This window comes from Neomonachus schauinslandi, chromosome 9 (assembly GCF_002201575.2).
Source record: "Neomonachus schauinslandi chromosome 9, ASM220157v2, whole genome shotgun sequence".
NCBI lineage: Eukaryota > Metazoa > Chordata > Mammalia > Carnivora > Phocidae > Neomonachus > Neomonachus schauinslandi.
The window spans coordinates 31,118,744-31,142,903 of NC_058411.1; the positions used below are offsets into that span (position 1 = coordinate 31,118,744).

General features: G+C 39.7%; 1 protein-coding gene and 1 pseudogene across 4 annotated transcripts in view; one reads left to right on the plus strand and one right to left on the minus strand.

The window, feature by feature from the left end:
- Positions 1-24,160, minus strand: part of SLC39A9 (solute carrier family 39 member 9) — a 54,111-nt gene that overhangs the window by 24,277 nt on the left and 5,674 nt on the right. For all 4 annotated transcript variants that reach the window (XM_044918057.1, XM_044918056.1, XM_021679743.1 and 1 more), the window contains exon 2: positions 11,266-11,374. In XM_044918057.1, coding sequence (XP_044773992.1) covers positions 11,266-11,374 — 109 coding nt within the window. The remainder of the gene's footprint in view (positions 1-11,265; positions 11,375-24,160) is intronic.
- Positions 689-1,008, plus strand: LOC110571613 (annotated as a pseudogene).

Sequence of the window (24,160 nt, forward strand, 5' to 3'; positions counted from 1 at the left end):
GAGAGAGAGAGAGAGAGTGCGCACGGGCATATGCAGGGGGCGCGGGTGGGGGGAGAAGGGACAGAGAGGGAGGGAGAGAGAGTCTCAAGTAGATTCCCCACTGGGCACAGAATCTGATGCAGGCTTGATCCCACAACCCTGAGATGATGACCTGAGCCGAAATCAAGAGTCCGACCATTAACTGATGGATCCACCCAGGCACCCCTAAGAAGAAAAAAATCTATTGTAAGATTTCTTCAGGGGCACTTGGGTGGCTCAGTCAGTTAAGTGCCTGACTCTTGATCTTGGCTCAGGTCTTGCTCTCAGGGTCATGAGTTAAGCCCTGTGTTGGGCTCCACTACTTAAAAATATATATATATTTCTTCAGCAGATAAACACTACAATGGTGATTTTAAATTCCTTATGATGTACACCACGCAGCAGACTATCATTAAGAATGCAGGCTTCAGGGGTGCCTGGGTGGCTCAGTCGTTGAGCATCTGCCTTTGGCTCAGGTCATGATGCCAGGGTCCTGGGATCGAGCCCCGCATCGGGCTCCCTGCTCAGCGGGGGGCCTGCTTCTCCCTCTCACACTCCCCCTGCTTGTGTTCCCTCTCTCGCTGTCTCTCTCTGTCAAAAAATAAAAATCTTTAAAAAAAAGAACGTAGGCTTCATTTTTTTTCCCCATGCTGATAGTACTCTCACAAACATGGTGAATGGTCCCAAAACCCACCAGACTTTCTGCAAGAAAGTTTCTGTAAGTACCAACCCCACAAAGTGACAGAGTACAAGAAAGGCAAAGATTCTCTTTACACCCAGGGAAAGCAAAGTTATGACAGGAAGAGTGGCTACGGTGGGCAGACTAAGTGGATTTTCTGGAAAAAGGCTAAAACTCCAAAGAAGATTGTGCTGAGGGTTGAATGCGTTGAGCCCAACTGCAGATCTAAGAGAATACTGGCTATTAAGAGATGCAAGCAGTATGAACCGGGAGAAGATACGAAGAGAAAAGGACAAGTGATCCAGTTCTAAGCTTCATATTTTGTTATATTATGAAGACAATAAAATTCTGAGGTATGTTCACTTCATTTGGTTGCAACTGGGCTTTTAAGAGGAAAATAAACTAGTGCTGTCAATAAAATTCTCCTTGTGGGGAAACTTAAGCTTAAAAAAAAGTAGAGGTTTCAGAGTAAGATTGCCTGTGTTCAAATCCTGATCGTGACACTTACTAGCTGAGTATCTTGGACATGTCATTCCACCTCTTTGTGGCTTCATGTCCTCATCTGTAAAACAGTACCCACCTCAGATGGCTGTTGGGATGATTAGACAATAAATGTGAAGGGCTCCACACAATAGCTGGTATATGCTAAGTGCTCACTAAATGTTCAGGAACATAGTTATATATTAAATGGAATTTGGGAGATTCATTTTTAAACATCTTTTGTTATATAATTGATCTGAATATCAGTCAGAAACAATAGCGAGTAATAAACAATGTTGGGGGAAGGGAGGGGAAGGGGCAGGGGAAAAAAGCAGAGATCAGACATTTTAGCAGACAAAATAAGAAGTAGAAGAGATAGATATCATTCCACGATCATCCATATTTCAGAATCCTGAGGATAAAGTGTAAGAGTTTTAAAGAGCTCCATTTTTATTAATGAATGACAGGCCAAGAGTTAGTTAAATATAACAGATTTAACCCTCTCCTTTTATTTAAATGTAGAGCAAAATGACAAAACCATAAGATAACTGTACTTCTCTAAAAAATCTGATATGTGGCATTCATGGAGAAATTTAGTGAAATAATCTATATTGAACCACTCCAAATAACAGTTAGGACTATCCTAACAATTATGAATAATATAGGCTTCAGGTTTTTATTTAGGTCTTTGACCCCATAGCCTGCCTTTCTCAATATACCAATTCTCATGTCCCAAAGAATTATGGTGGTTTCAAATTTAGCCCCACAGTAAACAAGCACTGCAGTCCTCAATAGACTACATTCTTTTTTTTTTTTTTAAAGATTTTATTTATTTATTTGAGAGAGAGAATGAGAGAGAGAGAGAGCACATGAGAGGGGGGAGGGTCAGAGGGAGAAGCAGACCCCCTGCTGAGCAAGGAGCCCGATATGGGACTTGATCCCGGGACTCCAGGATCATGACCTGAGCCGAAGGCAGTCGCTTAACCAACTGAGCCACCCAGGCGCCCAATAGACTACATTCTTAAAACCTGTTTCTGTAGAGACAGTCTTCTCACAAGAATGCTGATCTAATTCCAGTGATTTTAGAGCTATAATTAGAGAAAAGTATGAGAGGTTCCTCTTTACATTAATTAGTATTTAATAATGCTTATTAAAGTGCCAGAGCACTCAGATAACATGATATATCGAGCTCTGAAAAAATATCTGTTAATTATAATTATAAGGTCCACAGAAGAACTAAACTATAGGTTGTAGTAAACATGTACACAAACTCCTTTCTTGAAGTTGGGAGAAAAGCTGGTTGGATCTACAATAAAGAAAGAGGGGGCGGAGAAAAAGATAAAGTAGCAGAAATGAAAGCGATGTGACTAAGCTCACCAGTGTGCAGACAGATGTGGAAAATGTGGAGACAGCTTACGGTTACTAAGATGGTTAAGCTACCTCAAAAAATTTTTCAGAGTGGGGTATTAATATTTTACTTTTTAAAAAGAATGATGGGGACTTTTGGAGCTGGCTCAGATGGAGTAAACGTAGTGTTGCCTCAATCATACAATGATTACTACAGAAACTCTGGACAAAACAACCAAAGAACTACCTAAGGACTACAAATGTAAACAGTAACAAGAGGAGAGAGGGCAGCAAAAACTGCAAAAGAAACCTCGTCCTTCTGGCCAGAGAACCAGGGAAAGGGGCTGCTGGGGGATGTCCTTATGGAGGAAACCACCCCCTTTTTTCTTTCCCAGCCTGGCCTTGAAGGCAGTCCCAGTTGGGGAACTGCATGGCAGCAACACAGGCAGTGAAAACCCCCAGAAAAACCCCCATCTTTCTGGCCAGAGTGGTCGGAAGAACACAGGGGCCGGGGGTGGGGGCGGGAGGGAGATATGGTTATTTTGTTCTCTCTTTTCTCCTGCCACTTTGCCCTGAGGGCACCCCGAGTTACCCAGAACTGTGCAATGGCAGCACAGGCAGCTACAACTCCTAGAAAAACCCCATCTTTCTGGCCACAGGGCTAGGTAAAGGGTCCCCTGGGAGCCAGGGAGTGTGAGAAGAATACTGGAGAGGAAACAGCTAAGGAGGGTTCCCCTAACAGTGCGTATAAATGGCACCAGTCCCAGACTTACCCTTGAACTCTGCAGGGATAGGACATACCCAAAGCAGCATTACAAAGGCTTTGAAAACTGAACTAAAATTAAAACCATCACACAAAAAGACACCACAGAACTGGCAGTCTGAAACCAACCAGGCTAGTGACTGCTAAAACAAAAGAAGTAAATATTCTCTAGAGGATTTTGAAAGGACCCAAAGTTCCAAAATATATTATTAAAAATGTACAGGATACAACCCAAACTTGCTTGACATACAAAGAAACAGAAAAATTGGGGCACCTGGGTGGCTCAGTCAGTTAAGCATCTGCCTTGGGCTCAGGTCATGATTCCGGGGTCCTGGGATTGAGTCCCGCATCGGGCTCCCTGCTCAGTGGGGAATCTGCTTCTCCCTCTGTCCCGCCCCCCTGCTTGTGCTCTCTCTCTCATAAATAAAAGCTTAAAAAAAAAAAGAAAAGAAAAATTTCACCAATCATGAAGGGAAAAAAGAATCAATCCAATCCCAAAGCAAATCAGATACTGGAATACTCAAGACTTTAAATCAGTTATCATAACTATGTGCTCTCGGGGCACCTGGGTGGCTCAGTCGTTAAGCGTCTGCCTTCGGCTCAGGTCATGATCCCAGGGTCCTGGGATCGAGTCCCGCATCGGGCTCCCTGCTCAGCGGAGAGCCTGCTTCTCGCTCTGCCTACTTGTGCTCTATCTCTCTGTCAAATAAATAAATAAAAATCTTAAAAAAAATAAAAGATTAAAAAAATAACTATGTGCTCTGGGGTAAAGGTAAAAACACTTCAAATGAATAAGTGTCACTTGAAGAAATAGAAACTATACAAAGAAACCAAGTAGAAATTTCAAAATTGAAAAAGATAATATCTGAAACAGTAAGTTCACTGGATGGCTCACTAGAGGACTGATGATCACAAAGGAAAGAATCAGTACTGTTGGTTACAATGACAGAATTGAACAGTATCAACAGAGTCCACATAGTTCACAAAGTCTGAAATATTTATTGTCTAAGTTACAGAAAAACTTTGCTGACCTCCGGTCTAAATATACGAATTAGAAGACAGAGAGATTGTCAAATGGGATTTTAAAAATATGATTCACTATATGCTGTTTACAAGAAATCCAATTTAAATATAGTGAATGACATAGGTTAAAAGTAAAAGGATGAAAAAAGATCTATCAAGTAAACACTAATCAAAAGGAAACTGGAGTGGCTATGTTAATACCAAATAAAATAGACTTGAGAACAAGAAATATTACCAGGAATAAATAGGGACATTACATAATAATGAAAAAGGTCAATTCACCAAAAGACATAGCAACCCTAAATGTGTAGGCACCTGACCAAAAAGCTTTAATATGGATAAAGCCAAATAGAAATCAAAAAATACAAAGCAGAAAAAAAATGAAATCAAACATGATTCTTTGGGAAAAAAATTTTAAAAGAAGACATTACTGTAGATATTAAAAGGATAATAAAAGATTACCATGAACAACTCTTACTATAAATTCTTCAACTTAGAAGAAACAGGTAACTTGAATAATTTTATATCTATTAAAGAAATTGAATTCATAGCTAAAAACCTTCCAACATAGAAAACTCCAGGCCCAGATGGTTTCACTGGTTCTATACAGTCTCTTCCAGAATGTAGAAGAGGGAACACTTTCCAACCCTAAGAGGTCAGCACTACTCTAACAAAGCCATAAAAAGACATTGTAAGAAAGGAAAACCACAGGCCAATACTCCTCATGAACAGAGATACAAATATCTTCAACAGGATGTTAGCAAACTGAATCCAGTGATGACAATCCCTAACAATCAATGGGGGTGGCATATGCAAATCTAGTTCAATATTTGAATGTCACTTTAATTCACCACATTAACAGACTAGATAAAAACTCTCAGCAAGGGGCGCCTGGGTGGCTCAGTTGGTTAAGCGACTGCCTTCAGCTCAGGTCATGATCCTGGAGTCCCTGGATCGAGTCCCGCATCGGGCTCCCTGCTCGGCAGGGAGCCTGCTTCTGCCTCTGACCCTCCCCCCTCTCATGTGCTCTCTCTCTCTCTCATTCTCTCTGTCTCAAATAAATAAATAAAATCTTTAAAAAACAAAACAAAACAAAACAAAACAAAACTCTCAGCAAACCAGGAATAAAAGGAAACTTCCTTAACCTGAAGAGGGAATCTTTAAAAAATCTACAGCTGGGGCACCTGGGTGGCTCAGATGGTTAAGCGTCTGCCTTTCGCTCAGGTCATGATCCCAGGGTCCTGGGATGGAACCCCGCATCGGGCTCCCTGCTCAGTGGGGAGTCTGCTTCTCCCCCTCCCTCTGCTTCTACCCCTGCTCATGCTCTCTATCTCGAATGAATAAATTAAAAAAAAAATCTACAGCTAACATTATACTTAATGGTGAAAGACTGAGTGACAATAAGGCAAGGCTGACTATTTTCATTCCTAATCAACCTCATACTAGATGGTCTAACCAGTGCAATAAGGAAAGGAAAAAAATTTTTATTTTATTTTTTTAAAAGATTTTATTTATTTATTTGAAAAGAGAGAGAGAGAGCACAAGCAGGGGGAGCTCAGGCAGAGGCAAAGGGAGAAGCAGACTCCCCGCAGAGCAAGGGGAGCGTGATGTAGGACTCGATCCCAGGACCCCGGGATCATGACCTGAGCCAAAGGCAGACGCTTAACCAACTGAGCCACCCAGGCGCCCGGAAAAAAAATTTTAAAGCATATTGGAAAAGAAAACATGAAAGTGTCTCCGGAAAAGAAAGCATTAAACTGTCTATATTCATAGATGATATGATTGTGTAGCAAATCACAAGGAATCTACAAAAAGCTCCTATAACAAGTGAGTTTAGCAAATTTCTATATACTAGAATACTGGAAATTGAAATATTTTTAAAGTATCATTTACAATCACACTAAAAACAGGAAATATTTAGGTATAAATATAACAGAATATCTATAGATCTGTATGCTAAAAACTACAACACTGGGGGTGCCTAGCTGGCTCAGTCAGTGGAGCATAGGACTCTTGATCTTGGAGCTGTGAGTTTGAGCCTCATTGTTGGGCATGGAAGTTACTTAAAAAGAAATAAAAATTAAAATCAAAAAAATTTAAAAACTATAGCACTGATAAAAGAAATCAAAGACCTAAAAAAATGGAGATTTATATTCATGGATTGGAAAATACAGTATTTTCAAGATGTCAATTCTCCCCAAATTAATCTACAGATTCAACTCAATCAGAGTCTCAGCATGATTTTTTGTGTAGACATTGACAAGCTGATTCTAAAGTTTTTATAGAAAGGCAAAGGAACTAGTTTAACCAAAATAATTTTGAAAAATAAAAATGAAGTTAGAAGGACTTCACCATCTGATGTCAAGATTTGCTATAAAGCTACAGTCATCAAGACAAGGTTGTACTGGGGGTGCCTGGATGGCTTAGTCAGTTAAGCGTCTGCCTTCAGTTCAGGTCATGATCCCGGAGCCCTGGGATTGAGCCCTTCGTCAGGATCCCTGCTCAGTGGGGAGTCTGCTTCTCCTTCTCCCTCTGCTCCTCCCCGAGCTCGTGCTCTCACTCACTCAACTCTCTCCAATAAATAAATAAAATCTTAAAAAGAAAAAACAAAAACACAAGGTTGTATTGGCAAAGGACAGACATGTAGATCAACTGAACAGAATAGAGAGTCTAGAAATAGACAACACAAATGTGGTCAATTGATTTTTGACAAAGGTGCAAAGGTAATTAATCTTTTCAACAAAGGGTGTTGGAACTATTGGACATCCATCCATATCCCAAAAAAATGAACCTTACATCAGATACAAAATTAACTCAATTTTGTTGAGTTAACACATACTAAGTGTAAAACCTAAAATTACAAAACTTCTAGAGGAAAACAAAAGAGAAAACATTTGTGAACTTGGGTTCAGCAAAGGGATTTTAGGTATGACCCCAAAGCACAATTCATGAAAGAAAGAATTGATAAATTGGAGTTTATCAAAATTAAAAACTACTCTGTCAATGATACTGTTAAGAGACTGAAAAGATAAGCCAAAGACTAGGAGAAAATATTTGTAGATCACCTATCTGATAAGACTTGTATCCAGGGGTGGCCAGAGTGGCTCAGTCAGATAAGCGGCTGACGCCTGATTTCAGCTCAGGTCATGATCTCAGGGTCCTGGGATTGAGCCCCATGTCAGGCTCCACGCTCATTGGGGAGTCTGCTTCAGGAGTCTCTTCTCTCTCCCTCTCCCTCTGCCCCTCCCCCTGCTCATGCTCACTCTCTCTGTCTCTCTCTCTCTCAAATAAATAATCTTAAAAAAAAAAAAAAAAAAAAAAGACTTGTATCCAGGGGGCCCCTGTCTGGCTCAGTTGGTACAGCATGCAACCCTTGATGCTGGGGTCATGAGTTCAAGCCCCATGTTGGGCCTAGAGCTTACTTAAAAACAAAAAGCAAAAAAATAGTAACTTGTATCCAGAACATGTAAAGAACCCTCAAAACTCAATAATAAGAAAACTCAAAAAATAGGCGAAAATTTGAATCATCAAAGAACACATACTAATGGCAAACAAGCATATGAAAAGATGTTTAACATCATTAACCATTAGGGAATTGCAAATTAAAACCACACTGGGATAGCATTACCTACCTATTAGAATGGCTAAAAATAAAAAAACCAAACAAGGGGCACCTGGGTGGCTCAGTCGTTAAATGTCTGCCTTCGGCTCAGGTCATGATCCCAGGATCTTGGGATCGAGCCCCGCATCGGGCTCCCTGCTCGGCAGGAAGCCTGCTTCTCCCTCTCCCACTCCCCCTACTTGTGTTCCCTCTCTCGCTGTGTCTCTCTCTGTCAAATAAATTAAAAAAAAAAAAATCTTAAAAAAAAACCCAAAATAAATAGCACCAAGTGCTGACAAGAAAGGGAAGCAACTGAACTCTCATCCATTATTGCTGGGAATGCAAAATGGTACAGCTACTTAGAAAAAGAGTTTGGTAATTTCTGAAGTTAAACATACACTTACCATATGATCCAACCATTCTACTTATAAGTAATTACACAAGAAAAATAAAAACTCATGTTCACACAAAAACCTGTATACAAATGTTTATAGTGACTTTATTCATATTTCCACCCAAACTGAAAAAAACCAATGTCTTTTTTTAAATTTTTATTTTTTATTATACTTAACGACTGAGCCACCCAGGCGCCCCCAAAACCAATATGTCTTTAAAGGAAGGAAAGAAAAAGGAAAGGAAAAGGTGAAGGAAAAAACAAACTACGGTTCATCCAAACAATGGAATACTACTCAGAAATAAAAAGGCACAACAGACCAGCGATAGATACACAGCACAACATGATGGCTCTCAAATGCATTAGGCTAAGCAAAAGAAGCCAGACCAAAAGGCTGCACAATTTCACTTATATGACATTCTGAAAAGGCAAAACTATAGGGAGAGGGAAGAGATCTATGGTTGCCAGAGGTCGGGGGTGGAGGAAGGGTATGATTACAGAAGGGCAGCATGAGGGAATGGTTTTTGGGTGATGGCACTGTTCTGTATTTTGATTACACTGGTGATAACATGACTATGCATCTGTCAAAACTCAAGGACGTGTACACCAAGAAGAGTGAATGTAAAATATATAAATGAAAATACCTTTCTTAATTGAAATGACGGTTTAGGGCTGGAGACTAATCCATGATGAAAGGCTAAAGAGACTAGAATGCTTACTTTTTAGAAAAGCAGGTTTAAAAAGCACATTGTATCTGCTTTCAAATGAATCCACAAAATTATTTTGGGCCCCAAATCAAGAACACTGAAAATAAAGGAATGCAACTCGACAACATGATAGCTAAATTTAAGCTTAAAACTATACCTGAAATCTGGTATGTCAATTATATCTTAATAAAACTGCTATTTAAAAAAACCCAAAAAATATACCTGAAAAACTTTTTTTTTCCTTTACCGAAGTGTTTCCCAAACTTTCTAGTAAGAATCAGATGAAAACCTGTTAAAAATAGATATTCCCAGGTCCCTTCTCTTGAGATTCTGATTTTGTAGTCTAGGTTAGGGACCAGAAAACTTTTAAACTGCACCCCTAAAAAAGGAACTTTTTAAGGAAAACAACTGCGACTCATAATTCTTTCTTAGCTACAAGGTCAAGGAAAAAAATTTTTGTCTATTTGGTCATGATCTGAAAGTTTTCTAGTATACCAGAATAGTGATCTCTGCACTGAAATAATCACACATCAGAAAAATTCAAGATGATCCACTGGGATACGAAAGAAAATACAGGTGATGCTTGAAAAACATGGGGGGTTAGGGTGCTGACCCCTTGCGCTGTTGAAAACCCGCATATAGCTTGTGACTCCTCAAAAACTTAACTATTAATAGCCTACCGTTGACCAGATGCCTTACTGATAACATAGTCTTTTAATGCATATTTTGTATGTTCTACATATTACATACTACATTCTTACAATAAAGTAAGCCAGAGAAAAGATTAAGGAAGAGGAAACACATTTATAGTACTGTATCAAAAAAAAAAGCCACATATTAAGTGGACCCACATAGTTCAAACCTGTGTTGTTCAAAGGTCAACTGTATTGGTCTTCTATACAAATTTACTTTAAACCTCATACTTCAAAATTTTCTATTTTAGGTTTGTGTTTTATAATGCATACATAAATCAGTGCAATAGTGCATGCTTATTTTTCCCCCCCAATAGGATGTGTGATCAAAAAGAGCAGAAACCACTGCCCTGGACTCCTGATTTATTATCTCCCCCCTAAATTTGACCAGTCTTCATCCTCTCTCCTATTTTGCAATAAGACCCCCACAATCCTCATATATAACATCTGCCACCACTCTTTGCCTACCCAACACCATTCATTATGCCTATATTGACAACATTCATTATGCCTATATTGACACCCCAGGGAGGAGAGCATCATCACTCTGGATAAAGGACACAGCTTTTTTCCTTGACTGAGATCTGAAAAGCTGCTTATTATATTGTATCTAGTATGAAATTTGGAAAGTGCCTACCTTTCTATACTACTCTTAAAGTCCAGTTGAGTACTGGCACTTGAAGATTCCACTCAACAACGTAATAGTTGTGATTTCGATCCTTCACAGGTGTCTTTTTTTTTTTGAAGATTTTATTTATTTATTTGAGAGAGAGAATGAGAGAGAGAGAGCATGAGAGGGGGGAGGGTCAGAGGGAGAAGCAGACTCCCTGCTGAGCAGGGAGCCCGATGTGGGACTCGATCCTGGGACTCCAGGATCATGACCTGAGCCGAAGGCAGTTGCTTAACCAACTGAGCCACCCAGGCGCCCCTTCACAGGTGTCTGAAGTTGCGTGACAAGCAGTAATCTGATTTTGCTGAGTCACAATTCTAAATCAAGTATGTTTCCAGGTGTGAGGACCAAACTGTCTAGCAGGTGAGTGACCCAAGCTGCCTGCCCAGTATTTACTCTCATATACCTATACTCTTCGTTCTCTGCTCATTGTTCTTAGGGTCAGGAAAGACTTCTTTCACTTTTTTGGCTCTCCTTTACTGCAGAGATCCCCACCAAATACCTACAAGTTTACTGTAAAGACTCCTTGAATCCAAATGTGTATAATCTGTTTATTTTTTCAATTAAAGAACACTAAAAATACAATTACTATCATGTAGAATTTGGGAAGTTTTTAAGTGGGCTTTAAAAAAGGACTGTCATACTTAGACTGGAATTCATGCATTACTGCAAATAAATCTTACGTGGTATTCATGAATTGGGGATTCAATTCACAAACTGCTAAGGATGTGTTCAATGTCAAAGATGTCAGAAGATATGTTTTAAGAACTCTTCCCAGGGTAGAATTCCATGGCAAATATGAAGTATGTTCAGGAAAAAAACCCACTAGGCTTCTCCTTTCAACCCTCTATGTCAACAACATATCTCAAAGCAGACCCTCTTCTTTCTCACCCTCAAGAATATCTTCATAAAGTGCGTGTACTCCTTCGGGCACGATGACCGCCAGTGCAGTTCCACAGAGAAGGCCAGCACCCAAAACAGTCACCAGCTTTAGCCGCTCCTGGAAAGGAAACACAAGAAACTGATGAAAAGATTGATGACTGAATGAGAAAAAGTTTCTGAGGTATCTGTAATCAAGACCATGAGCTGTTCATTTGTGAGACCAAAATCTACAATAGCCAATGAACATGAAACAGGGTCAGCTTCATGAAGAATTAATGCCAATTAAAAAAAAACAGGGAGATGCCACTTACAAATTTGCCAGATTGGCAATGATGTGGGAAAACTTGTCTATTATCCATGATGGGAGAAAAGAGCACACTTGTCCGATGCGGGGAGAAATGTAAATTGCTACAACCTATCTGGACTGCTATTTGGTGATTTCAATTTGAAGCCTCAAAAATGTGAATTCTTTGATCCAGCAATTTCACTTCTAGAAATTCATCCTAAGAAAGAACTATGCAAAGATGATCACCGCACTAAGAGTGCAAACCTGAAAATATCCTAAATGTTCAAACAAGGAGTTTGATTGAGTAAACCATAATACTTCATCACAGTACAACACCGCGCCATTATATGATTCAGGTCTATTCATGGATACAGAAAGTCATGATGCACTACTATGAGGAAAAAGCTGGTGGCAAACCATATGCACTGATAATTTTATTACAAATCATATTTGTAATAAAAAGTATACACGTAAGTAGAACAAGTGTAAATCAAACATTAACAAATTTTTGACTTTATAATATATAAACATAATATGTAATATACAACTTATAAAAACATATTTGTAACTGAGCTACAATGAACATGTATTACTCATACAATAAAAAAATGTGCTTAATTAATTCAGTACTAAAATGTTCTACGGATGTCTTTAAAAACTGCTTTACTGAGGTATGACTGAAATACCAAAAGCTGTAGGATGTTTAATGTATACAACTTGACGTGTATGGAGATAAACATATATCTGTGAAACCATCATCACAATCTATGCCATAAATGATCTACGGTTTTAATCCAACCTAATCTCAATTTTTTTCTTACTACCCAAATTTCTTTGAGAGACTGCCTCCTGACATACAAGATATAAAAGATTACATTTCAAAATTTCTTTTTTTTTTTTTAAGATTTTATTTATTTATTTGACAGAGAGAGACACAGCAAAAGAGGGAACACAAGTAGGGGGAGCAGGAGAGGGAGAAGCAGGCTTCCTGCTGAGCAGGGAGCCCGATGTGGGGCTCAATCCCAAGACCCTGGGATCATGACCTGAGCTGAAGGCAGATGTTTAATGACTGAGCCACCCAGGCACCCCCATTTCAAAATTTCTTGAGGCAGTGGTGTACCCTATACGGCTTCCTGGAGTCTTAGCAGTATGAAAAATGTCCTTAAAAACTAAAAGGAGGAAATTATGTACATTACTTAAGAAAAAGTTTCACTAATTAATGGAATGTCATGTACTTCACTTTTCTATTTTAGTTTCCTTTATGAGGTTAGCAAAAATAACAGTGGCTGTATTATCTCTGACATACTACTGCACTTGTGACTCTGAGGCTAGGGGAATAAATATATAACATACACATACATACATACATATACACTGTCTCTATAGGAAAATGGGTTCTTAGCTGACAGGCTGGTTGAAGCATTACCACCCCCTCGTTTGGGAGGAAGAAAGGAATCTATATCTCATCGTGTCTCTAGTGAAAATGGAGAAACTACAGTTGCAAAGTCAGCACCAACTAATACTTGCCATATAGCAAGAGGAGAAGCCCCCACTCCCTAGCACACAGGCCAGGTCAGTCCTTCATACATTCAGGATGGCCATTATTAGCTACTTATAAATAGAGTATTCTGAATGCATCCAGCAGTTGGGGGCACTGGCTTGGGAGGTAGAACTGGCTCCATGTCCAAACTGGTTAATAATTCAGTACTTTAGCTTTTCTTCTGTAAAATAAATACTTCTACATGTCTTATATAGGAGGCAACGAGAAAGTGATTGAAGCATTTTGGAAAAATTACACCAAACAACTGGTGTTACTATTTTATTTCTTTTGGTGTTACTATTTTAATATTTAATCCTGAGCTATTCTAAGAGCTTTTGTCGTTTACAAGTTACCAAACTCATCAAAGCACTGTTAATCACGGCATTCATTTGAGATGAACTGTCAGAGCATGGAGAACACGAGATGGAAAAACAGCTCTATTCTGTGTAGAAGGGGACATGGTATATGACTTAGTCTTCTCCTCATTTTCTCTAATGAATTCATAAAAGTCACCTTTGCTTTAAAAAAATTCATGAATGTAAAGTTTTACTCCCGAGGAAGGACAAAAATAATGGTAAACTGAACTGGACTGAGCATACCATTTCATTGTAGGGACTTGGTTTCAGAACTCCACAATTCAAACTAATGAATAAATTGCTAGGGAAGAAAATTGTCCTATCAGCATTTTGACTATGACTATGCTCTACTCTGGGAAATGGAAATGAAAGATGCCCCTGCATTGCAAATTAAGGGAAGATGAGAAGTGATGAAAGGGGTGTACTTAAAAGAGAAAAGAGCTGAGCACCCTCAAGAATTACTGGGGTGGCAGCTCACATCATACACATAAATTAATTCTTGATGGATTATACTTTAATATAAAATCTAGAACACAAAAACTTCTAGAAGGAAGAATATTTTTGCAATCTTGATGTTGGCAAAATTTCTTAGCAGGGATACGCACACAAAAAGAATTTAAAACAGGGGCGCCTGAGATGAACCATAAGAGACGATGGACTCTGAAAAACAAACTGAGGGTTCTAGAGGGGAGGGGAGTGGGAGGATGGGTTAGCCTGGTGATGGGTATTAAAGAGGGCACGTTCTTGGAGCACCGGGTGTTATACGCAAACAATGAATCATGGAACACTACATCAAAAATTAATGATGTAATGTATGGTGATGAACATAATAAAAAAAAAACTGACTGTAAAACAGGGGCGCCTGGGTGGCTCAGATGGTTGGGCGTCTGCCTTCGGCTCGGGTCATGATCTCAGGGTCCTGGGATCGAGTCCCGCATCGGGCTCCTTGCTTAGCGGGGAGCCTGCTTCTCCCTCTGCCTGCCACTCCCCCTGCTTGTACTCTCCCTCTCTCTCTGGCAAATAAATAAATGGAATCTTCAGGAAAAAAAAAAAAGAATTTAAAACACTTGCTGATTCACTAAGAAAATGGACAAGCTACATACTGGAAGAAAATATCCACAACACATATATCTGTAGTGGATGCTGGTAACACTGCCCACGTCCATCTCCTCCAGGTTGGAGACACCTGTTTCCCTAGCTGCTGGGAGTGTTGCCTACTGATGGCTCACAGCTGAGTCTCTCTGAGGACCTTACTTTGGGCCAAAGGATACTGACTAACCTAAGGCTATATTTCCTCTCGCAGGGCAGTTCACATCCCATGACTAGTCCCCTGGGTTGTCTGGAAGGAGGTACAAAGCCAGGTCCTCTTGCCTCAATTCCGGATATCTCTGAAGAGCCATCCAGCTTCAGAGCCAGGTGAGCTGAGGCCTCTACTGTACCGAATTACAATTCAACTTCTCCATCTGCTTAATTCTACTCATTCTTTCCCAGGTGTTATTCCCAAGAGCACTCCCCAATAAACTTCCTGCATGCAAATCTCCTTCTCAGAGTCTGTTTTCTGGGTAACCCAACCTAAGATACTGATAAAGGGCTTGTGAAATATAAAGAACTTCCACAACTTTCACAACTCAGTAAGAGGCAAAAACAAACAAAAAACCCACGCAACAAAAAATGGGTAAAATATTGAATAGGTACTTCACCAAAGATATATGAATGTCCAATACGCCCATGAAAAGATGCTCAGCATCTTTACTCACCAGGAAAATGCAAATCTAAACTATAAGATACTTCCTTACACCCACTAGAATGGCTCAGATTAAAGACTGACGACACTAAATGATGGCAAAGATACACAGCAAGTGGAGCTCTCATGCATTGCTGCTGGGACCATGAAATGGTACAACCACTTTGGAAAACTATTAGTCTCTTATCAAGTTATTCTGCTATCAAGAATAATCTGATAAGTTATTCTCTTATCAGCAATTCCACTTTTGGTATTTTCCAAGAGAAATAAAAATGTATGTTCACAAAAACACTTGTACAAGAATGTTCATAGGAGCTTTATCAATAAGAGGCACAATTTGATCAGATGTCCATCAAGAGGAGAATGTATAAACAAACTGTGGTATACTCATACAATGGAATACTACTCAGTAACAAAAAGGAATAAACTACTGCTATAGACAGCAACCTGATGAAGTTCAAAAACATTATTCTGATGTTTAAATGAAAGAAGCCTTACACAAAAGAGTTACTTACTGTCCGAGTCCATTTATATGAAGTTTAAAAGCAGTCCAAACTAACCCTTGGCAAAAGAAATCAGAACAGTGGCTGCCTCCAGCAGAAGGGGTTAGTGTGAGAACATAGTGGCAGGAGAGATTAACATTAACTAGAAAATGGCACCAGGTTATTTTTGTTAGGATGATGGGACTGTTCTAAATCTTGACTGGGACATGACGGACATTTGTATACATCTGTCAAAGTTCATCAAACTGCATTAAGATAGGTGCCTTTTACTCTACAAAATTACATATCTATAAAAAATTACCTGGGTACTAATTTACTCTGCCAGGAGCCCTGAAAGGATTCATTTTAGAACTATTCAATTGTAACAAAGCTTCTTCATGGCAGCTCTTTGAAACCAAGCTCAGAGTCTATGTATAATACTAAAAGGCACTTCCAAAATTCTTTCTTAAACAATTCATCTGTCATTCAGACATTCCTTTAAAGTCATTCCTCACAATTTTATGTCAATGACTGCATGGAAAAACCAGTAGTATTCACAATTCTGGACCAATCCACAAATTCACTAGGCACTGACCAAGTGCTTTAGAATATTCTACATTGGTGTCACGTGAAGTACTATAAAGACAAGATTTAAAAAACAGGAGCAGAGGTGAGTTCTTGAGGCTTGCATTCTACAAAATTAAGTTGCAGGTGAAGTAGTACCATGCAAAATATCTGAGGGATACATGCCATCCAGAATAACTTAGACATCTATGGGCATTAAGAAAAAAACTTTCAAATCCATGAAGTAAAAAAATAATTCTCCTAAAATGCTGCCTGATCCAAATTTCTAGAAAGACACAGTAAAAATTATTTTTATTTTCTTTTATTTTACTAATCTTCAGATTAATAAGAGGGATACTAGCTACCAAAGTTATCAACACAGAATCCAAGTTTAAGAACTGGAAGAAAATGTAAAAAATGATCTTCTTTCAATATACAGATGAAGAATCAAAGGCCAAAGGTGAGAAATAATTTGCTCAAGATCCCATGGGTAGGCTAGTTAGTGGGAGGGACATGATTAGATTTGACAATGTACTCTGTTGCCCTGTACATTCCAAGACAATGTTCATCACATGGCACAATATATACAATTCCTTATACAAAATCTACCTCTGAAGAAAGGTAACATTCAATCACACTGCCTCTTTAAATAGTGTGAGCCAGCAGAATCCCTAAACAACAAGAGAAAAACCAAAATTATAATTAGTTATAATTGTTCTCTATTGACAGTTTCTAAAGGTCCATGGCAAAGTAGGAGAAGGACAATGTACCAAGCTTTTCCTACGGTTTTATTTCTTCAATGTAGAAGGCTATTCTTCATTCTGAGATTATGTCCTACCTGTTTTTTCATCTTAAAATGTCCTTTCTTTTAAAAAATGATGGTGACAATAGTTTTCATTTTTAGTTTCCTTACTTGGCAAAATTAAAAGCAATCTTGTGTCAATTTTCCCTAATTTCAAAAATATTACTGATCTGTGAAACGCAAAAGCCTGGAAAACCCTGACCTCCAGTGTAAACATGAGATCTGTATTATAATACCATAAACAATTTTGAAACAAAGAATTTGAGAAAATATAAGAAAAGATCAAGGTAAACATGAGTAAATCATCTGGTTTTATAAAACCTCCTTGGAGGAAAGACAATGAAAGCTAAAATTACTGCATTATGTTCTAGTTCCTTTTGAAATTAAGTAAAGCACATTTATTTACCAAATGAGGTTAAACATCCACTGAACACTATGTTTGTCCTTACCCCAAAATTCTGTTCTGTGAGGGAATGGGTTTTCGTTTTTAATTTACTGCTCAACGCTCAGCAGTTTATAGGACAGAAACTGGCATATAACAAATTCTCCCTAAATATTTATTGAAAGAATGAATTAAATGCCTAGTACCATGCAAGGGACTAGGGACTTGGTACCCCCGCCCATTTCACTGGCTCTAATATCAACAGATACACAAATGCAGTGGAACCTCTTTAGGCCTGGGAAATAGGCCTAACATATTCCTTACAAGTGTAACCATATCAAGAATTTTCAGTGGTTAGATGCTTTGGAATTTATGCTTTAGCTCAAGGGGTATTCAAGTACATATAATAAAGAACCATAATGGGATTCCATTATAGTAAATGTGAAGCAATGCTGTCATTTGTCTCATTAATGCAAATATCTTAAATGACATCTATTTTTTTTTCCCCAAGGAGCTCAGAATCTTGTTCAGTCACTACTTCAATCTTCAACAAAGCAATACAAAGATTGTTCATCCTCCATAACTTTTATGAGCTAGGTAAATGTCTACTAACCTTCTCAGGATGACTAATACTACAGAGGTAACACTTGTAATGACAAAAAGAATCAGTTGTCAAAAAGATAAGCAGCACTGTCACAGCTTGTGGTTTCCATTTTTATTTTCTAAAAATTTCTTAATTACCTAAATTATTTTAGATGCAATCTGATTTATTTCAAGCACTAGAGATGTGGCTCCATGTTATTTGCATAGCTATATTTTTTCACAGTTTCACAACTTGGTATTCAATCTCAAAACTGTGTATATGTCAAAGTTAAAATGCTGACAGGTTCTCTCCTTTGCTTATGGTAAGTCACTATAAGGATGTATTTGAATGAAGAACTACAAATTCCAAGTGTGGTTCAAGATGAAAACGGAGTACCCAGAGCAATAGTTTCTGTCAGAGAAATGACATATTTGCTCAAGAGAGGCATGAACTATGCAATGCCATTGGTTTTACGTTCATTCTATGGTCTCACAGCTGCAACCTGACTGAGCCAAAGGACTGACCAGATGTATTAATTAAAACAGCTTGTATTCAATGCCATTCACTATCAGTGTAAAGCTTTGAAACCAGTTGAATTTTCTTGGCAGACACCAACATAGTTAAATGGTTTTTCTTTCCTTGCTCACAGAAATAATCAATATATTATTTCGTCTGGGGGCGCCTGGGTAGCTCAGTCGGTTAAGCGACTGCCTTCGGCTCAGGTCATGATCCTGGAGTCCCAGGATCGAGTCCCGCATCGGGCTCCCTGCTCAGCAGGGGGTCTGCTTCTCTCTCTGACCCTCCTCTCTCTCATGCTCTCTCTCTGTCTCTCTCAATAAAATAAAATAAAAAATAAATAAATAAATTATTTCGTCTGATGAAATATAAGCCAATAATTTAAAAGCTTATAATATTTAAAACAGTTTATTTCAATCCCCCTTGTACCATGTTCATTTTGGTACTGAAAGCATCAACTACAGTTTTCTAAAAAATTAAAGATGGCTCTTTTATTATAAGACTGCTCCCTTCAAAGCTCTAGGCATTAAAGAGATGAAATATCCTAGGGTGCAGAGTAACTCCTGTTCAAGCAACAATGGTCATCTCCATCTTCTTACAAACAAACCTACTTCAAGGAAATACTTCCTACTGCAAATTTAACTGCTATATTACCTGCTGTTAATGGTCAGGAACAGGTAATAAAGAAAACTCAAACGTGAACTTTGTTCTTCAAGTCCTGACAACTGAGACAAGCTGCCCAAAAGTTTCCTGCCTCTAAGTTGTAGCAGTGACCGTGAGTAAGTTCAGTGTCCTCCTCTGTAAGAAGGGCATATGGCAGACGCTACGATTATCATGCAGGAGCAGAACATCAGCACACTTAGCACAGGGCAACAGTCATCATTACTTCTCTCTAACATCATTAGAAGCACGCAAGAAGGGGCTTCTAAGCCCCTCCTTCACAAGAATAACAAATGAAACCCCAGATACTTGGATAAAAATTCAGCAAACAATCTCCAATAATCTACCATTTTTCCAGTGGCATATAGGCTTCCCCTTTCCTAATTCATTTGACTTAGAGGTAATAACAAGCAATACTTTATTAATTCCACTTCCTCCAATTTTGGATAAACAAGACTAATTTTTTTTTTTTTTGAGTAAGAGTTTTTTCAAACATAAAAGAACTAAGCATAATGGAAATCCCATAGGACTGTTCAGTGTGACTACAAAAACAAACACAAACAAAAACCCACTGGGAGAGAACCTGGAAGAACACTGGCAACACATATTATATTATTAATATGTAAGAAGATTAATTGACCTGAGAAAATTAAAATAATAAAAATACATTTTCCTCGAGGCTCCTGGGTGGCTCACTCAGTTAAGCGTCCAACTCTTGATTTTGGCTCAAGTCGTGATCTCAGGGGTCGTGAGATCAAGACCCACGTGGGACTCATGCAGCGCATGGAGCCTGCCTAAGATTCTCTTTCTCTCCCGGGGCGCCTGGGTGGCTCAGATGGTTAGGCGTCTGCCTTCAGCTCAGGTCATGATCTCCAGGTCCTGGAATCAAGCCCCATGTCAGGCTCCCAGCTCAGCGAGGAGTCTGCTTCTGCCTCTCCCCACTTTGTGCTCTCTCTCAAATGAATAAATAAAATCCTTAAAAAAAAAAAAAAAAAAGATTCTCTCCCTCTGCCCCTCCCCCTAAAAATTTTTTCCTTTATCAAATTAGCAAAGTTTAAAAACTTAACAATAATAGTATTCAATGTTTGTGAGAATACAGTGTCATGTGCATTTGTTGGAAAAAATGCATTAAAAAAAACCCTCGGGGCGCCTGGGTGGCTCAGTCGTTAAGCATCTGCCTTCAGCTCAGGTCATGATCCCAGGGTCCTGGATAGAGCCCCACATCGGGCTTCCTGCTCTGCAGGAAGCCTGCTTCTCCCTCTCCCACTCCCTCTGCTTGTGTTCCCTCTCTCGCTGTGTCTCTCTCTGTCAAAAAATAAATTAAGGGCGCCTGGGTGGCTCAGTTGGTTAAGTGACTGCCTTCGGCTCAGGTCATGATCCTGGAGTCCCGGGATTGAGTCCCGCATCGGGCTCCCTGCTCGGCGGGGAGTCTGCTTCTCCCTCTCCCACTCCCCGTTTGTGTTGCCTCTCTCGCTGTGTCTTCTCTGTCAAATAAATAAATAAAATTTAAAAAAAATAAAATAAATTTTAAAAATCTTAAAAAAAACCCTTCATAATACAGATTGAGAACCTTCTGAAGAACATTTATGCCCTTTAATCTTGTCATTCTACTCCTAAGGAAATAATCTGAAATATGTTCATAGCATTAGACACAAGAACATTCATTCAACACTATTATCATGGCAAAAATGTGAGAACAAATTTAAATACATAAGAATTTCTATACATGAAACAACTAAGTGTAATGAAAACATTAAAAAATGCCTAGAACACATTTTTAGCAATAAAATAAAACGCTTATGTTATACTACCAGGTAAAAGAAGGGAGAATGTAAAATTATATATAAACCACATAATTAACCACGTTAAAAATGCAGACAAATAGAAAAAAAAGAATGGAAAGAAATAAAAAATGTTACTAGCAATTGTCACTGGACAGTGGGATAATAGATATTATTTTCCTTTTACAAATTATCATATTTTCTAGATTTTCACAAAGAGCCTCTATTATACAGCCAAGCTTTTTTTTTTTTTTTTAAAGATTTTATTTATTTGACACAGAGAGACACAGCGAGAGAGGGAACATAAGCAGGGAGAGTGGGAGGGGGAGAAGCAGGCCTCCCGCGGAGCAGGGAGCCCCATGCAGGGCTTGATCCCAGGACCCTGGGATCATGACCCGAGCCGAAGGCAGGCGCCCAACGACTGAGCCACCCAAGCGCCCCACAGCCAAGCTTTAAAAAAAAAAAAAAAAATTTGTTCATTTATTTAGAGGCTATATAAATAACGGCTTTGAACTTAGTAAACTCAGTTTGAGCTTAGTTTCCTCATCTACAAACAGGACAAGAATTCTTCCCTCTCAAGGTTACTGTTAAAATCAACACAGAACTTGACACATAAATTAACACTGTAGCTATTATTACTATTAATTATTGTACTGTGGTCAGAGAGCGCAATGCCCTCAATAATGTATACTTGGAGATGTCTTCCCCTTTATTAAGTGGTTCTAAACAACTGCACTTTGACCTTCTGTAATAATCTGAAATGTTTTCCAGTCTCCCCCTCTTGTCATGTTGTGATGTATTTCCTCTACTTGCTTCCCCCACCCCTTCTAGTTTGCTGTTTCTAGTTTTCGAAGAGCTTAGAAATCAGTCCAGCCCAGAGGTTATAGACTGGCAACTCATAAACACGGGTTGCTTGGCCCACAGAGTGATGTAACAATACTTGATTTAATAGCCAAAATGTAAAATTCAAAACATGTCATGTAAAAACCCTGATTTCCAGCTTTTTTTTTTTTTAAAGATTTTATTTATTTGACAGAGAGAGATACAGCGAGAGAGAAAGCACAAGCAGGGGGAGTGGGAGAGGGAGAAGCAGACTCCCCGCTGAGCAGGGAGCCCGATGCGGGGCTCAATCCCAGGACCCTGGGATCATGACCTGAGCCGAAGGCAGACGCTTAATGACTGAGCCACCCAGGCGCCCCTGATTTCCAGCTTCTGAAAAGTAGGATGATTTGGCCACACCAAGACTGAGGTTGTCCAATGACACACGTTCAGATGACCACAGTTCTCGCCACTCCCTCATGACTCCCAGGCACTGACACTCAAGGTCAGCTACCACATATTGTGGCACTTGAACTGTTTTATCTTACTCCAGGCCTGATTCACTGTTCAGCCTTAGCAGTTACTGACTTTTATGACCCATTACCTAGTTGTATTAGTCAGGGTCCAATCAAGAAAGAGACATCATAATTTGAACAGAGCAAGTTTAAAACAGGGGACAGAATAATGAGAAAATAACTAATAGGACAGAACTCTAAAGAATATAAGAATAGCAGCAGATAAAAGAAGTGCCTACTATAGGACTGAGGTAAGAGTGGTCAAAGACGTCCCAAGTGGGCGGAGATCCAAACCCCGCTAGAAAGGGCATGGCTGGGGCTCAATGAAGAGCAGTAAAAGATTCTGGGACAAATTCTGATGTGTGTGTGTTGGGGGGGGTCTCCACACCAAGCAATGCTGGGACACCAGCTGGGTGTACCACAATCCAACTTAATTCTAACACTATCTGCGCGAAGACATCAGATCCCACAGGTTAAGGGTTCTGTCCTATAAGACTGCACCCCACCTTCATGAAAGAGAACATCAACTGCCTCCATTTTGACCTCAACCTTTCTAACTGATCAAGTTCTTCTTTCCAGCTTACCTCTTAACTGTGGCAAAAGACCCTGCAGGCAAAGCATCCCCTGACAGGAACCAAAACTACCCCCTTGAACAATAAGGGCTGCCCTGAGACAGCAAGACCCTGTATAACTGACTCCAAGGCCATGACTGTCTGCTGCCCACCTGCACACACCCACCGACCTTTGCCCCACATTTTCCTCATATAAACCTGGAAGTATTTGCAGCACTTTGGAGACTGTCTTTGAGATGCTAGTCCGCTGTCTTCCCAGTGTTGGCCTCACTGACATAGACTCCTTTCTCGTTTCACCATCATTCATCTCTCTGCCTTCGGATTTTGTCAGCAGCAAGTGGCCAAACCTGGTGTGCCTGGGACCCCCTGGAGCCGGGTGCTCTCGTGCCCCTGCGCCCCAGCTACATTCAATACCAGTCCAAGTCTAGGTTGTCACCTATGTTTCTGACTGACCTCCTCTCCTCGGGTTTGATTAATCTGCTACAGTGGATCACAGAACTCAAACATTTTACTTATTAGATTAACTGGTTTATTATAAAAAAGATATAATTCAGATACAGCCAGATGGAAGAGACGCACAGGGCCAGGTATGGGGAAAGGGCACAGAGCTTCCAAGCCCTCTCCAGGCGTAAAACTCTCCCAGCATCTCCATGTGTTCATCAACCTAGAAGCTCTTTGATCCCTGTCTTTCTGGGTTTTTATGAAGGCTTCATTACACAGGCAAGATTGAGTAAATCATTGGCACTGGCAATTGATTTAACCTCCGGCCCCTCTCCCTTCCAGGTTGGGAATGAAGGTTCCAACCTTCCAATCACATGGTTGGTTCTCCTGGCAACCGGCCTCCAACCTTAGATTACCTAGGGGCATTCTAAAAACCATCTCATTCACATGGCAAAAGACACCTTTATGGCTCTCATCACTTTGGAAATTCCAAGGGTTTTAGGACCTCTGTGGCAGAAATAGGAAGACCAACTCTATACTGATTATAAAGCACAATATTAGAGGCAGAGAAGTTTCTGTGGCGCCACACTGGTGGAACTTGCTGGAAATCTGCACTCTTGGCTGTTGGAGAAAGCTGTTCATGGAAAAGTGTCTTTTTTTTTTTTAAGATTTTATTTATTTATTTGACAGAGAGATAGCACAAGTAGGCAGAGAGGCAGGCAGAGGGGGAGGGAGAAGCACACTCTCCACTGAGCAGGGAGCCCGACGCGGGGCTTGACCCCAGGACCCTGGGATCATGACCTGAGCCGAAGGCAGCCGCTTAACCGACTGAGCCACCTAGGCGCGCCATGGGAAAGTGTG